Source organism: Typopeltis vanoorti, chromosome 16, assembly GCF_054136105.1.
Source record: "Typopeltis vanoorti isolate ZY-2024b chromosome 16, IOZ_Tvanoo_1.0, whole genome shotgun sequence".
NCBI lineage: Eukaryota > Metazoa > Arthropoda > Arachnida > Uropygi > Thelyphonidae > Typopeltis > Typopeltis vanoorti.
In genome coordinates, this window is record NC_143564.1 from 86,135,851 (window position 1) to 86,154,060 (window position 18,210).

Consider the following 18,210-nt stretch of genomic DNA (forward strand, 5'->3'; position numbering starts at 1 on the left):
TTGGAATACATATAACCCATGGAAACACATAGAGGTTAATACTGTCTTCTCGTTTTGGCTAGAATATTTTCTTTCTTTTTTTTTTTAATGTTAAATGTTCTTAAATCAAATGTTCATATTGAATAGATGATAACATGGTTAATCGCCCGTAGCAGAGAAAGTCAGAGGCCAGACAGTTTATGTAAAGAAGCACAGTAAAAATATTGTTTTTGTTCTGTTAATTAATGTTGGAGGGGGGGGGGGGTGGAGAATATAGACAGCGTTTCATCCAAAACGCAACAATTTGAAGGGTTTAGTGATTTGTACTTTTATTTGAATGCGGAAGTACTTAGTTAAGGCAGGTGATAGGATAGGATAGTAGGACTGATGATAAGAATAATCCATTAGTGGACCAATATTCTACTGATAGCATGTATACTTGCGTTATCAGTGGATACCTGAAATTCAAATATATAAGAGAATGTTACCAGGAAGAGACAAATAGTGCGTCATTTTAGATATGCAAAGGCTTATCTAGTTAATGCAAGTACTTTTATATGTCAGTATATAGAAAATTTGTCGTACTGCTACCCAATGATCACTAGGAAATCTATGGAGTTTGAAACGCATTGAAAAATTGAAGAATATAATATTCGTTCATTATGACTTGCGACTACAAAAAACTAGAACTTCGATGGTGGGAAAAATTATTATTTGATCAGCGTGTTCGTGCAGGATTAGGCATATTCATCTGTGTTATCATTGGATTAGCAGAAGTATTCATAATGATCGATTACTTCAATAACTTTAGCATTAAAGACTCAAGATGCTACCAGTTATTTGCTATGAGGTGAGAATTCTGATCAATTTATTCTTGTTAATATCAAAATATTCTTAACGATGAGTATGTGTAAATGTGTAATTAAAAAAAAAATACATGGGAAACATTATACAGTAATGCATGCTTGTTTATATGATTGGCAAATAGCATTTTCATTTTCCAACCTACAATTTGTGTATTCGAATCGCACTGTAGCACAGATGGTTTGTTGAATGTTCAATTTGCTCTCGAGAGCATGATTCCTGCCTTCTGTGTTCGTAGTCTAATGTACGATGTTAATATACTATAAGTTTATTCATTTTTGTGGACTGAATTGTTATGTTAAAATTATTATAATTTAGTCATTTTAATAATAATAAATGTTAAATTAGGCGAAAACACAACATAAAGAATATTTTAATAAAGAACAAAATATGTCGATAGTCAGCAAATATCCTGTCTGCTATGCCGACATGATCATTCAAGTGGATAACGTCTCTGACTTTCTAACAAGCTATGGATTCAAATCCTACGGGAATGGATGTTATCGAATGCGTTTAGTTGGGAGATGAATTTAATAATCCCATCGTCCTTGGTGAAAACACAACTAACTGCCTAAATTTTTTTTGAAGAAAACATGTTTGGTCTCTTCTTTGAACGTGAAATCTTCTGTGGAAGATTTCACGTTCAAAAAAAAAATCTGAATAAATAATATACGCGAGGCAAAGAGTTCGACACTATAACAACTTATATTTTTATAGTATTATTATAGTTTGTAGTATTAAAAATCTATAGAATAGTTTGATTTAAGGTAGCTTAATTTACGAACTTTCTTCGGTGGTGCCGACTTTGATCAAACTGTCTTTAATGATGAAGTTCTGCCTAAATTAGTAGAACTTCTTTTGAGTTATACAATAATAATAGAACCAACTCAAAAAAGGTTTGTGACCTATTGTAGAGATTACTGAAATGTCATTTGCCATTTTAATATCTTAATACACCAAATCTTTAATTCACTATTGCATGAATCATAAACGCGTACGAGGAAAGAGGAAATGGGACAGTGTTTGTAAAAATAGAAAAATTAAGATTCCGTGCAATCCTAGCAATAGACATTTTAAACATGATGTCAAAGAAACTCATACAGCATGTTAACTGTATCTTATTAATCTCTAGCATTTGTAGATAATTCTAAGGTTGAGAAGCGATGCGATAATTTTCAAAGCGGAACAGAATCATGAAGGCAAGCATCAAAAACTACCCAAGCGATTAAACCGTGGCATATTCATGGACGTAATATATGACAAAAAAAAAAAAAAAAGATCATTTTAAATTATTATTTTTTTTTTTTTGGTTCTAAGCACTTCGAAAAGATAGAATATGGTTCTAAGCACTTCGAAAATCTCCTTAGTTAAATATAAAGGAAGGTTGAAGGAAGGAATGTCATTAGAATTTCAGAATTTGTGTTGTCTAATAAAATGAGAATAGGATCAGTCATGAGTAAAATAAAGACAGCAAGTTGAATTACCTAGAATATTGTGGCTTAATCTAAATTATATCTCGGTAGAATTTAATGAAATTAGATTTTAAAATTGTAAATCTAACTTTAAATGAGACAGACATGCCACTAACCTGAGGATAAATAATTTATCCTCAGGTTAAATGCATAAGTTGCAGTTTCCATGGTTTAGTTATATTTAGTGTATACATGTATATCGAATTGAAATTACCCTTTTCATGCACCTAGTATCTCATTTTCCTTTTCATGATAGGCTTAGTTTCACGGCTAAGTAATTCTGTATCTTAGAAACCAGCTTACTGCTTACGATAGGACAGTTAATGCTATCTGCATTGTGTGCTCTTTCTGTAAACTGCGTGTATTCTTCTGGCAGTTTGCGGAATGAAAAATCGACTTTCCAGAGGAGAAAGAAAAAGAAATGAGAGAAAGAAAAATCTATGAGACAGCTTATTCACCTTCAGTTGAAAATCCTTGATAAACGTTCTTCGAACCCAAGTCATTTCAACCGAAGAACATCGTCAATACAGATTTTGCTACAAAGGCTCACGTAACTCGTAATCTAAGTATAAATAAAGTATATTATCTTGAGGCAAAAATATTTCAAATGCTTAAAATTTATTTATTGACCATTCTATAGAGTAAAGAATAAGAAAAAAGAAAAGGGTCTTGTAATCGAAAATAATCGTAGTAATAGCTATACGGTTATCTAACAGGTCCAAATATTTAAATATAAAAAAATAATTAAAACTTCCGTAGCTCAGTCTATAGTGATGATGCCCTTTTGTCGGAAACGCCTGGGTTTTTCCTAACAAGAAACGTTGGAACTCAGTCTATTTATCTTTTGCGAAATATACAAAAATGATCAGAGAGGCACACAATGAATAGACATAGCAGAGAATGGAGAAGGATTCAACTGCTCTGTGGTGGAATTAATTAGGCTTAAATGAAGAACAGTTACGTGGCTTTAAAAGAATGCTGGGTATCTCGTTAACTGAAACATAGGATGAGGAGAATATAAAATAAGGGTCTTATGAAAATAAGACCCTTTCGAATAAGATAGTTAATGAAAAAAAAACCGAAAATGATATTTTAAAAAAATTTCATTTTCTTGAAAGAAAAAAAAATCATAAAAATAGATAAATATCCTTGTCTATAAGATTATATCATGGCCATCCTTCCAATAAAATCACGCCAACAATCCCACATTCATTCGATAGGATTCGGGCAGATTGGTGCTTGCTAGGACAAGAATTGCACTCATCACTATTTGCTTTCGGAATTAGTCTTGTACATTTTTGACTCAGCTTTCCGAAATATTAGAATACAAATTTTAACACGGCAATTTATATTATAGCAAGAGCTTTAAGTTAAATTTTGTTATCCTAGAACATTTTCACTAAACATATAGTAAAGCATGATCAAAATTAGTCTTTTTAAGTTTCCGATATTGCCAGGTACAATGGTATAGATAAAGCAATGCTATTAAGCTAAATCGAAAGTAATATATACTTGTATCTCCGTATTTCTTTCTCATGCAAGAAACGTTATCAGCATTCTGATATGAGAATGTTGATTTCTTCCTTTGAGTGATCGTTTGTTGTCTGCTCTTTTATCTCACGGACTGTGTTAAAATTCCTGATGTGACAAAGATACGAACGTGATAACATATTAAAACGTGATTACTCTTATCAAAATATTACGTTTCTATGTAAATAGTGTTTGAGTATATATTAATATGTTAGAATATCTTTTACGCAAAAAAAAGTAATTTAGGGCTTTAATGTGATTACAGATTGATTTTCGCCTCCTCTTTTCAGAGGAATTCGACTATGACATCAGAAGTCATGTTCAGTAACATAATGCTACGTTGCATAATCAAATTTCCTTATTCTTAGTATCATACAAACATAAAAATTAAGATAAACAGTTCTTTACTCTCACAATTAGCTATATTTTGCTATACAAAACAAAGTCTGTGCCAAGCTAGACAAACTATCATTACTGAGTATGCGTGTAATTTTCGTACAGACCTGCTGTTAGAAAATATCAAACACGTAAGTTGATCACGTAAACTGTAGTATTAAAATATATAATAATAAATAAAAGATATTCGTTATTATTATTGACCTTTCACTAAGACACTAACGTCCATCTAGACTGGAAACGGCATTAACTGACGAATTCCTCAAATTTATTTTTATACCTGGACATTACACATAATTACTGTAAAATCATGTTTGAACAGTTATTTGTTTTTTGGAATGAATATCGCTGTTTAAGAAATTAACGAATATAATATTGCTGAAGTCTTGCATATCGACGTACGAAAATATTAGTATTCTTTATCCCTACTTCCTTAGAATTTATGAAGCTACACTTAACTTTTCTTACTTCTATTTATCCATTAAATGTATTTTTGTCTGTTAACTGCACATTTTCTTAGACATGTTTGCCTGTTTTGAGAAAAATTCCAGTGTTCCTCACTTCCGCAACGTTTCGTGCTAAGTAATCAATAATTTCAAAACTTTTAAAGATTATTCATGTTGTTGAAAGAACTAAATCCGTCTTTTATAGTTAAATGGCAAAGCCGCATATACCTGCTGATTGTGCTAAGGAGTATACAAGCTAAGCCATTTTCAGTTGGCTTATTATTGTTATCAGAAAAATTCCGATAATACGTGTATAGAGAATAAGAAAATATATTATGTTGTAGCATATACTCTCTCATGAGAATAACGAATAAAATACCTGAGTAAGTGCCACTGTTCATTCAAAAAATTGCAACTCTCAGAAGTATATACGGGAACTTTTATTAGGCGTTTTAAGCTGATCCCCCAAATCAAATCAGTAGTTTTAAGATATGCATATGGATTTTTTCTTCCGTAAATTTAATCCCATATCTCCAAAAAATTGACCATAGAACTCGCACTATTTCGGACAACATTATGAAGGTTTTGAGGTGGCCAAGTTGCGTGCTGTGCTTTCACGCTCTCCTTGATTCCTTGAAAATCATCCAGTAGCCATCTGTTGAGGAATTACAACTACTAAAGATGGGGATTCGTTGCCTACCGATTGCCATCGATTTCTCTTTTAACTTAAAAATTAGTGATAAAAAGCTCCACCTTTAGGGAATAAAAATTCGTTGTTCGATTTATTTTCATTTTTATTTAATATTACATAGTTACGTTAGAGTGTATAACGGATTCTTTCTTTTCATTTCAAATGAGCCAGACATATTTTAGGAATGATATGAACCCTAGGAAAGGTTCACAAATTGCTTTCTGAATCCTAAACATGAAGAGAATCAGAGAAAAATGATAAGTAAACCAATTCCTTCTCGCAAAAATGAATTATTTACATTGTCCTTTATAAGACAAAAAGGGATAGCAACTACAAAGGAAAATAAACATTTGATTAGATAAATATTCTACTGGCTTTCCTGAAATTGGTGCCTAGAACTAAATAGAAGCATTGCTGTAGTTCAAGAAGCGTGATAAATGCCATTAATTGCTGTCAGAAGACTATTTAAAATATTAAATAATAAAACAAAAATATATTTGTATGTTTTCAAAGTTATACATATTTCTCAATTTCATCTTAATTTGCATATACGTATATAATATGCTGATGCATGGTATTTGGTCGAACACTGTTATATTGAAGAAAAGGTTTCCACTTGAAAATTATGAACCATCAAAAATTACGGGATTTACCTTTTATGAATTTTTTTAAAGCATACGAAAATGCAAAAAGAGAAAAACTCTTCAGAATGCTACAGTTATAGGGCTATTGTTGATATTTAGGATTACAGCCAAAGCAATTAAAGTTCTGAAGCTAGATTTCTTTGGATGGTGTGAGGGATTAGAAACCTTAGTTTATCAGAAGAAAATCCTGTTCTCTTGGTATAACAATGTTAAGTTGAAGATAAAAAAAAATTATATAATAAAACCTTGGCTTCGAACATAGACTTATGCAATCCAAAAGTACCCGGTTGATACCAACTGTGTTACGGATACACAGGCTCAAGCAGCGAAACAGTACATTATGCAGGGCAATACATAGTTTATATATATTGGTACTGAATTCGAAACTTTTTGCATATTTTGGTTTCTGTATAGGCACGATACTGACAATACCGATTCTCTTCATTTCCCTGCCCATTATTCTATGAGATATGGATGGGAAGCTTGCTTACTGTCCTCTTCCGTCGGGGAAGGATTGAGTCTTCTGTGTTTCCACAACAACCTCCAGGAGTCTCTGTATCTTGCATGGCTTGTGAGCTGTCTATACGTTTGTAATTCGGAGGTAACCTTTACTGATGTTATCTCTTTTAGTTCTTGGTCTTCCCTTTTTTTTCTTTTTTCTTCTAATCTTGCATGCAGAGTAGGGTTGGATAACCTATTTGGTGACATTCTCTCGACATGTCCATACCAACGAAGTTGTCTTCTTCTTTTCATCTTTTCTATTAATGAGTCTCTATACTTTAGGTCTTGTCTTACGGTTTCATTTGTTTCCTTTTCTGTCCATTTTGTTTTATTTATTTTTTCTGAACATTTTATCTCGAAAGCCTCCAGTTTTCGTATCTCCGTCTTTTTTGAGTGTCCAAGTATCTCAACCATATAGCACAGTGTGTATTATAATTGCATCATATAATTTTATTGTTAGAAATTTAGAGATTTTATTATTTTTCCAGATTTTACCTAGTTTATTAAATGATGGCCATACAGTCAATATTCTAGGTTTAATAGTGGTCATGGTATTGTTCTGTGTTCTGTTATTACTGTTCCTAAATAGTTGAATTGTTTTACCTGTTCAATTGTCTATCAATTCAAGGAGATGTTCATTTTTTCTTCATTTTTTTGTGATTAGTCCTATTGTTTAGTTTGGTTATTAAGTTCGCTATTTTTTTTCTTTTGTATTCGCTATCATTACTATCATTCATCACTAAGCATGATCTCGCATGTGTTCTTTATTCTGTTCTGTAATACGGTTATGAATATTTTTAAGCGCGACTGAGTAATGTGATTGGTCTGTAATTTTTACAATGTTTCTTACACCTTGCTTGTAAATTGGTATGATTCTTCCTATTCTCCAATCCTCTTGTATTTCTTCTGTTTTAATGATTATGTTGAAAAATGTGGTAAGGAATTTTAAAGATGTTCGCTTTCCTACTTTCCAGAGTTTTGATGGAATTTGGTCTATCCCTTGTGCTTTGTCAGATTTCGTTTGTTTTAGAGCATTCTTCACTTCAAATGGAAGGATCATTAAGGCGTCATGTTTTGAGTTAGTGTGAGGCCTTGTTATTAGACAGTTATCGCTTTCATTCTTAAAGGTTTCTTCGTTGTGTTCCATCCATATTGCTTTTATTGCATTTGGATTTCCTGTTTCCTTACCCTGATAGTTGATCATTGTTAGAGGTATTGGTGAAAAGTTTTTTGTAATTTCTTTAATTGTGTTAGGATATATTTTAGAGTTATGGTGTTTATATGCTTCATTGCATTTTTCTGCTCTTTTGTATAGCCAGTTTTCTTTAGCCTGTCTGCAGAGTTTATCAATTTCGTTTTTGAGTTGTTTGTATTTCTTCTTGTTTTTTTCTGAGGTATGTTTATTTTTTAGTTTTCTTTTTTTCTTGACATTTTTCTAAAATTTCAGATGTTATCCATTTATTATTGGGTCTTTTATAAATTTCTAAAGTTTCTCTTGCGAGTTAATTAATATTTCTTTTCCTGTTTTTCAAGTTATTTAGTCATTTTTTAAAATTTTTGTGTTCTGTTTATCAATCCTATTTCTTTTATAGTTGACTTTGAATTTTGTTCATAGTCTATTTTATGTCTGTATGTTACGTTTTTGATTGAGGTTTTCTGTTTATTTCTAATTAGGATCTAATCTATACAATTTCGTATTTCTCTATCTGGCGAGGTCCAGGGTTATTTAAAATTAGGTCTATAGTAAAACATTGTTAAATCTGGGAAACAGCCTTCATTAAATGCTTCAGTCAATTGCTGCACATAAAAAAGTACTGTTGGTCCGTACATGCCTTCTCAGACCATGGCGATCTCGTTCCTATGACTGTCTTAGACCATAGTTATTCCTTCTTAGAGTATAATAGTACTGTTTTTCCGTTGAATAAACATCCGGATGTCTCACCAGTCAGCTAGGTTTTAAAAATCGTACAGTCAGACGGGCCCCCACAATAATCTATTTATCGAACTCCAGAAGAATCTCGGTTTTTCCCACTGCGATCAGCACTATTGACAATTACTGACCAGCTGCATTCTTACATAGTTGCCAAGAGCACATAGTGACGCAAATGACCAAGTATTTTTCATAGACGTTACGTAAGTGACGTTTACGTATATCTGCATAGCGATTTCTAATTCAGTGGCCGGTGTGTGTAGATCACATAATGTACAAAAGTTGCATTAAATGTGATATGAAAATTGAAAATATTGAACTCAGCACACATTCATATGGAATAAGAGTGAAATTAGTCAAACATTGAACATATACAAAACAGTGTCCGGACTTTTCACTTATGAATTTGAGAGGTGGATTAAATATAACACAGGCGATCAAACACAAGAGACTATTGATATAAGAGTTTGGGGGGGGGGGGGAATTGGAAGCAAACAGATAAATGAATCGCAGAATTATGTGAAAAATAAAAATGTTACAAAGGAACTTAACATTATCAGCCTTTAGGAAGTGTGTATGTAATCTTAGATAATATGGTTATTTTAACAGATTGCAGAGGAAAGGTTGGTTTTCACGCCAGGATGGCATGAAAAGAGACCCAGAAGAAGATCAATATCTACATGGATTCATACATAGAAATGCCTTAGAACACCGAAATGTAGGAAGTGAAAATATTGAAATCCTGACAAATAACACACGAATTCGGTGGAAACTGTCAATAGCAAGTTAGTAATAATATTTTCATCATGTTGCTCCATCCTAGTATCCTGTATACCCCCAGAGGATACATATCATGAATTGATGATAGTGATAATAACTGTTTCTTTAAGACACATTTTTTCAGATCGTTTTTATTAGTTACTGATAATTTTCATAATGCTGAATGTTATGTTTTTCTTGCGAGATCATAACTTCATTTATTATTCTGTCAAGAATCTGGAGACAAAGCTACGGATTAATGTAGCTAACAGCATGGAGAATCAACAGATTAAACAAGGCATCAGTATATTCTTAATAACAAGTAGTGGTTGTTCAATTGTTTTGCCTCCTTAACTGCTAGAATATCCATCTTCTCTTACCCTTTCCTAGAACATTTTTGGTTTGTATATTTAAGTTTTTTTTTTCAACAAAATGGTATAATTTTAACAAATTAATAATTGATATTAATGATAATGTCATTGTTTCTACTCGCCTGCATACCTGAGTGGATGAGCTAATTTCGAGTATACGTTTCTTCGATCTCTCTCTCTCTCAATTTATTTTATTCTATTTGAATCGTAATATAATCTGTTTAAATTTTAATCTGTTTCTTCTTAGTTTTGAAGCAAGTCATATATATATATGAGAGGAACGTTTCATTTTATAAATTGATGCTGGTTAAAAATTGAAGTAGATTTTTAAGAAAAACTGATTTTGGTACAAAATGTGCTGAATCACCACTGATATATTTATAACACTGGTTCAAAAAAAAACTGTAATAACTATACGGAATATCAGCTATTTTGATATAATCAGTATATAATACTTATTGCATTGTATTTAACATACTTATACGATTTTTGGATGGGAGATATAAAACTAATTGATAGAATTGTCTAAAATTAGATAAGTCAAATACATGTTAAGAAATACATTATAAACTGGGTGTCTACATGGTATTGATAACCTTTTTAAAATCAATTGGTTGAGAAAGTCTGAAGAATTTGAGAGATCTGATCAAAAATTAGTAAGATAAAAACAGTGTATACCAAACACCGACGTATCTAATTTTCGAGCGCTATATAATGGAAGTACTAAAAGACTATCATGATGATGATGATATTGATGATTACCTATATTTGCCTTTACTCATAGATAGGTTGCAATCTTAACCGGTTTTTTTTTAATTTTTGTTATGAACACACTTTGGTCGAGAATTACAATACACACTACTCTTCCGAGCAGTGTGTTAAAAAAGGGAAACAGCATCAGTTTCGACATTTTTTGATCAGATCCCTCGAAGATGATTATTTTAATTATTTATTTTTGATTGTAAGTATTATTATTGATTTGAAAGCTATAGTTTATGATGACCAATATCTTTACCTTTGGTATCTTTCAGAATTGATTGCTTTCCCGGAATTTCCCGTCAAAAGCTTAATGAGACTTTCTGTTTATCAAGAAACTGTTGCTGGGATAATTCTTCCAATAACAATGCCCCTGTTTGTTTTCATCAGAATCCCTCCGAGTACTTTTATAACGTCATTTGGGAAGAAGGAAATCATTTTCATTTAATGATTAATAATAATTCCAATGCAACTTTTTTACCAGTAGAATCTTATCCATCAATTAATGCAAGCTTGAACTGTTTAAAAAATGATCATTTACGTTTAACACTATTCTCAGATGACAATGACGAGAATATTTTTGAAAAATTCTTGAAATATCAATATAATAATTCAAGTTCTGCGCAGTGTATCGCAGGTCATCTCTCGAGGTCTAAAGTAGGAGAGCGTTTCGCAATTTTCTTTAACCGAAATAATAAAGCTATATTTAGCACGAATTATGGTCCATTAATATTCTCCGAGAACTTAACAGAAATTAGTATTAACTTACTTTCGACGAGTAATATCTATGGTTTGAATCAATTAAGAAGCTCGAGTTTTTTTCAGATAGCAGAGAAAACTCAAAAAGTTCCATTATTCTCTCGTTCAGGAAAATTAAACGAAACATCATCAGGGAATGGTGTTCATCCTTTTTACCTCATATTGGAAGAAGATGGGAATGCCTGTGGAGTTTTAATTGTTAGCAGTAATCCTATGGAGTTGGTCACAAGTTTTTCAATCATTACAATTCGAATACTGAATGCAGTTGCACATTCTAAGTTGGAAATTCATTTTTTCCTTGGTCCCAAACCAAAAGATGTGATTAGACAGTTAACAGATTATATTGGAAAGCCAGTAATGCCACCATACTGGGCACTCGGTCATCACACTTGCCGCGAGGCAAACAGTTTGGAAGACGCTATTGAATCTCTTACGTTACTGAAAAAATATAATATTCCTTTTGATTCTCACTGTGGTAGTTGGTCGTTTTCACGCATTCACACGTTAGACATCGCAGCAATCGAAAATATTTCCAAAGAACTTCATAGTTCCTCAAGAAAGTTCATGATGATACATACACCTTACGTTTCGAAAGAAACCAGTGCCTCTATTACGTGTCCAAATAATCTTTTTATAAAGAAATCGGGAGGAGAAAACTATCGGGGTTCAGTACAGAGCAACGTGGAAGTGGAATATCTTGATTTCTTCGACAGTTCTATACAAGAATGTCTCGTTTATTTTTATAATAATTTCACAAAACTCTTGAACGATTCCGAATTTTTATTCGAAGGAACACTGTTGGATCAAAATTCCCCTTTAGACTTGAGCACAATGAAAGGAAACGTGGAGAATCTCTGTCCTTCAAACGAATATAATAATCCCTTATTCTCTCCAGGAGGCAGAAACCTGTCACAAGGTACTTTATGTATGGATTCATTGCATACAGAATCATATAAACATTTTCACCTGCATAACCTGTATGGTCACAAGCATATGATGAGTGTCCATGATAGCCTAATGAACTCAAAAAATGAAAAGAAGCGCCCATTCATTTTAAGTTTGTCTACTTTTACTGGGAGTGGCCACTATGGAGGATACTGGGGAGGAGAAAACGTTGCTACATGGGACATGTTAAAATACTCTGTAGTCAACATGTTGAACTATGGATTATATGGAATTCCTCTAGTTGGATCACCAGCATGCGGCTTCTGGGGAGAGATAGAAGAAATTTTATGTTCCAGGTGGATGCAAATTGCTGCATTTCAACCCCTTATGATTACATATAGGGGCGATAATATTACAACTATATATTCTGGCAATCGAACAATGTATTCATCAAGAAATGCTCTACAAATCAGGTACTCGCTTTTGCCTTATTTATATACATTGTTCTATGAAGCTCATGTAAACGGTACGCCTGTTGCCAGACCTCTATTTTTGGAGTTTTATAATGATAAAGAAACTTATGAAAAGGACGAACAGTTTTTACTTGGACCAGCCCTTATGATATCTCCAGTGTTTGAAAATAATACTCGAAGTATTACGAGTTATTTTCCGTCACATTGCTGGTATGACTTTTACAGTGGTAAGAAAATTGAGCAAAATAATGTGCAACTCGTTACTATTGAATACCATGTTAATCTGCATATTCGTGGTGGTTGTATTGTTCCTAGATACGACACAAATATAAGTAATGTCCAGGATGCAAGAAACAAAACTTTGAACCTTATCATTGCATTACCATGCGAATATTCTATAGAGGAATTAAGAACAGACGAATGTAGTAACAACGGAAAAAGTGCAAGTGGGAAAATTTATTTGGATGATGGTGAAACACAAAATGGAAACTTTACTATGGTCACAATAGTTGCAACAAATACTTCTATTATCATTTCAAATTCAAACTCACCACATCTACTAAATATTCTGTCTAAACGAAATATATCAACAGAGATCAACAAGATCAGAATCTTTGGTATTCATCAAAAACCTTCAAACTTGACAATTAATTCATCATTACAACAAGTACCAATAAACTATGACAAGGTACATAAAACTGTAACATTTACAAATATAAGTATTAAACTACTAGAAAAAAATAGCAACAAGATCACATGGATATTTTAATATTTCTGATTTACGTAAGTATATTACAATAAAATGCTTTAGTTTGTGTGAATTTAATTTGAAGTTTTCAAGAATCTAATTACGCATGTATTAGTATTTATAGAAAACTAGGAATCTTTTCGGTTATTGTTACATGTGCATATCAATATGTCCAATACTAGTATGGAAGTATATTTATGGAAGTAATACTAGTATGGAAGTATTATTATTATATTATTATTATTATTATTATTATTATTATTATTATTATTATTATTATTATTATTATTATTATTATTATTATTATTATTATTATTATTATTATTACGGGAAACTCCAAGGAGTCCATAGACTTATCGAGGGAGGCCCTAACATCATGTCAAGAACAACTATTCGACATTCACACAGTATCTATCATACTTCACTTTAAACTCATTCACGGTCATGGTACCCACAACAGATTCTGGCAGCTTATTCCACTCATTCACTATCTCCAAGTAAAAAACCTAGCTCTAACACCCTTGGTAATCACACACTTGCCCAGCTTCATTATATGGCCCCTAGTACTCCCACCACCAGTCCAATTCACAAAATTATCTTCTGAATTAATCTTATAGAAACCCTTCAGTAATTGGAATGTCTCAATCATGTCATCCCTTTTCCGCCTATCAACCAATTTCTACAACCCACAAACATTCAACCTGTTCTCATAAGATTCATTCCATAGACCCGCTATCATCTTGGTCACTGGTCTCTGGATCCTCTCCACTTCCTCCCCATCAAGAAGAAACCATATCTGGGCGCTCATATCTGGGCACAGTAGTCTAGATGGGGTCTTATCAATGCTCAATACAGAGGAACAATAACCTGTTTGTCTCTGCTTCTTAAAGTATTCATCAGCAACCAATTGATTTAATAAGCTGATTTAGCCACTTTTGCGATGTGCCCCTAAACTTCAACTCCCTCTCCACCAACACTCCAAAATCCCTGGCCTCATCAATCTTCTGGAGTACAGTGCCACCAATATGATATACTGTTGCTAATCTTTCCACCCCAAAATTCATAACCATACATTTTGCCACGTTAATTGACATCCATTCTCCTAAGCCCAGTCCTCCAAACTACCCAAATCATCCTGCAAAATATTGACATCCTGTGCACTGACTATTGCACTGTCCAACTTTGCATCATGAGGGAAAAAAATTAACAAATTCAACAGTAGCAGTCCAAGAACAGAACCCTGCAGCACACCACTAGTCACAGGCCGTCTTTTGAACTCTATTCCTAAATAAACCACTCTCTGATATCTTTCCATCAACCACCCTCATATCCATCTCACCAACCCTATATATACATCCCCATATGCTGCAGTATACTGATTAGAATTCCATGTGATATCCTGTCAAAGGCCTTATCCAGGTCCAGCAGTATCACTGTAAACCCATTACCCTTACCCAATTCAGCCGTCACTGTGTTATAAAACGTGAGCAAGTTACTGAGGCATGATTTACCCTTCACAAAATCATGCTGTCCCCCATACAGTATCCCATTTTCATCTATCCAATCGTGTATTTTCCTCTTGACTGCTTTCTCCAAGACCTTGACAACGATTCCTGATATGCTCATCGGTCGGTAATTTACAACAGCAGTCTTGGAACCTCCTTTATGCAGTGGTACTATTTTCCCCTCTTTCCACCCCCTCGGGACTAACCCAGACCGGAGAATCAAATTAAACAAAATGGTCAATGGCACTGACAATTCTTTAGGCGCTTCACATATGACACGAGCTGGTATACCATTCAATTCCACAAATGTATTGACATTGAGGTTATGTAATAGACTATTCACCTCCACTTTGATCATTACAATTCCAGTATAAGCTGTTGGTTCTTTCATTCCTGCAATGTCATCATCTGGATGATATACTCTTGCAAACTGTTTGCTTAGTAATTCCACTATATTAACTGATTCGGTGACCTCCCTACCATCGGTATTCTTTAAAATCATTTTGCCCGTACATTTTTTCTTTTACTTGCAACATATTGAAAAAACTGTTTGGGATTCTCTTTAGCCTGCATGGCTAATGTTCTTTCATATCCGCTTTTACTTTTCTTACCACACTCGTTAATCTTCTGGCATGTACTTTATACCGTTCTTCTTAAATTCACTCCACAGCTGTTTCTTTTTTGCAGCTCAAACTTAATGGTGTCATTCATCCATTTAACCCCTACTTGATCTTTATTATTCGGACTCTAGATATACAGGCAGCCATTGCCTCCTGCAAACACTTCTTAACCACCTCCCATGTGCTATCAGCATCTAGCCCTTGCAGTTTTACATGCCATGGGTCTGATCCGATCAAATTCCTGAGCTTGTCATACTTACCAGCACGATAATTCCACATGTACCCTGTCTTAATTGTAAATTCCACACCTTTAGCCACCCCCAAAGTCAGGACCCTATGATCACTCTCACCAATTGGTGGCAATGTGGTCATATTCATTACAGTCAAATCCTCAGATGCAATTACTAGGTCAAACACTCTCTTACCCCTAGTATTATCCATTACATGCTGCCACAGATAGTTATCCCTTAATAACCGCATAAAACCCAATTCCTTCCTCCCGTGTATCCTCTCCTCCTTCCAATCAATGTTACCATAGTTGAAATCTCCCATAATAATTACCCTCCTTCCACTCATTTCTTCTATTTGCTTATGCATACTATCTCCACCATCTATTCTATTACCTGATCTATAGCAGCACCCAATTGTATATTTTGATCTGCTAGCCTCAGTCTCACACCAAATAGTCTCAAATGTGCTCTTTTCTCTATCCTGCAATTCACCTTCTATTCTCCTTGGCTGCAGCTCATCAGCTATTATCAATAATACTCTCCCCCCCCCCATTTTATTCTCCCTGTCACTCCTGAACACACTATACCCCCTCACATTCAATCCCACTAGCTATACCATCTTCAGTCAGCCATGTTTCACTAATGCCAATATCCTGCAGTCTGGAAGTGCCAACCAAGGCCAAAAATTCTTCCTTCTTGTTCCTAATACTCCTAACATCTACTCCCATTTCATTCAAGAACTCCTTTTCAAGTCTCTGTACACCAAATTCATTCAAATGCAAACCATCCATCTGATATAAATCATTTTGCCCATTGAACTCACTCCACATGTCCACAAATACCACACCACTCCTCCTGCATAATCCACGCATAAAGTCATTAGCAATTATGGCTCTCATTCTATACTCTTCATTGTCATACCGTGGAAACAGACTAACCATTCTAACTCTCTCACTCTTCTCTTTTGCTACCTCAAGTAATTCCTTCAAGTCCTCTCTCTCTCTCTCTCATAGCCATTTTGTCTCCTTTCAAATCATTCGTTCCTGCTACTACTATCAATTCTTTCACCCACTGCTTTTGCATTCTGATAGACCCACTTAAATTCTTAATGTTCGCACTAGGTTGGTACGATTTTGACAAACAAAGTATCTAATTAACTTTACCACACTGCGTATGTACATGTATTTCAAATAATAAGCATATGTGATCTGATTCTTGTATGTGTAACAGCACTACATTTTTAAGTATGTCGAAAAATAGTCCACTTCCCTTTTATCTAAATTATGTAAATAATCCATTTATGTGCATTTTTTTCCTTACAACCTAGGCAAATTTAGTACAGGAAATTAGGGGAAATTACCATCTTTAAAGACAGATAAATACTAGTATGATTAGAAACAGTCTTTTGTCTAGCATGTATCAATTTCAAAATCTTGCAGAGTTAAGATTTTGAAATTGAGAAGCAGAGATAGGATTTAGAGTACACAATCGGTGGAAATATCTTGGAAGAGGTAAAGCAGATGAGAGATATGGGAGTGATTGTGGACAAGGGCCTAAACTGTCGGGTATATATTGCAAAATTGGGAGGACAGCACAGTGGATAATGGGAATAATACGGAAGGCACTGACTTGTAGTAGTAAGGATTTGTAACGCTTTGATCAGGCGGCATATGGATTACTGTGCGCAAATTTGGTCACCTTGGTTTCAAAAAGATGAAGATGTATTGGAAAGGGTCCAGTGAGGATTGACTAAGGTGGTTTCTGGTCTCTGGAATGCTGAGTATGAAGACAGATTGAAAAATGCAATTTGCAGAAATTGGTGGATAGGAGGAGGAAAGGGGATATGATCGAAACATATAAGCTGTTTTGGGGTTGTTACTAGATTAACATGTTCATTGCCAATCACGCGATATCGCGCGACGCGAGTTCTTATCAAACGGCCGATCACGCGTTATCGCGTGGACGTCGCTAACTAAATAAAAGAAAAAGTTGGCCACCGCACGAAATTCCAATTTTCAGCTTAGCAATGAAAGTGTTAATATGGTGGGGGGGGGGGAGTTTGCACAGAATGGGTGAAGATAGGGAGAGAACAAGAGGTCATTCCTGGAAACTGTGTAAGGAGAGTGTGAGCAAGGGGGATGAGGAGCAGGTTTTCGCATGTAAAGTTGTGAGTAATTTCAATGCATTGCCCGAGAGTGCGATAAGCGCGGAGACAGTGAACATATTTAACGCGCGGTACGATAAACTGTGTGCATGTATATAACAGTGGGACCCCCACGCTGAGTCTTTTGATTCCATGGAGGTTTTAACAATAATAATAATAAATTTTATTAATCCTGTGTGTGTGTGTGTGTGTGTGTGTGTGTGTGTGTGTGTGTGTGTGTGTGTGTGTGTGTGTGTGTGTGTGTGTGTGTGTGTGTGTGTGTGTGTGTGTGTGTGTGTGTGTGGATGAATTTCTCATCGTACGTCTGTAGTGAATATCAGACCTGTCAAACATCAGCCTACTTCCAACACAGCAATCAAACCAATAAACAATAACTAACTGGTGTCATCCTCAGATTAGCTTCATAAAAAGCTTCGTGGACGCAAGCTGAGATATTACACGTCAACCGAGATCAACACAAAGAAAAAAAAATCCATTTATTACAACT

The 18,210-nt window shown here is 34.2% G+C and overlaps 1 protein-coding gene across 2 annotated transcripts in view; it reads left to right on the forward strand.

The window, feature by feature from the left end:
• Window positions 1-489: 489 nt before the first annotated feature.
• The window catches only part of LOC150098170 (lysosomal alpha-glucosidase-like), a 28,324-nt gene continuing 10,603 nt past the window's right edge, over window positions 490-18,210 (forward strand). Inside the window, exons 1-2 of one of the 2 annotated variants that reach the window (XM_090406199.1) lie at window positions 490-829; window positions 10,615-13,239. In XM_090406199.1, coding sequence (XP_090262325.1) covers window positions 642-829; window positions 10,615-13,225 — 2,799 coding nt within the window. In that variant the 5' untranslated portion in view covers window positions 490-641 and the 3' untranslated portion in view covers window positions 13,226-13,239. Of the gene's footprint in view, window positions 830-10,614; window positions 13,283-18,210 lie in introns of those variants that run through there. The other variant, XM_090406198.1, reaches the window with a different exon arrangement.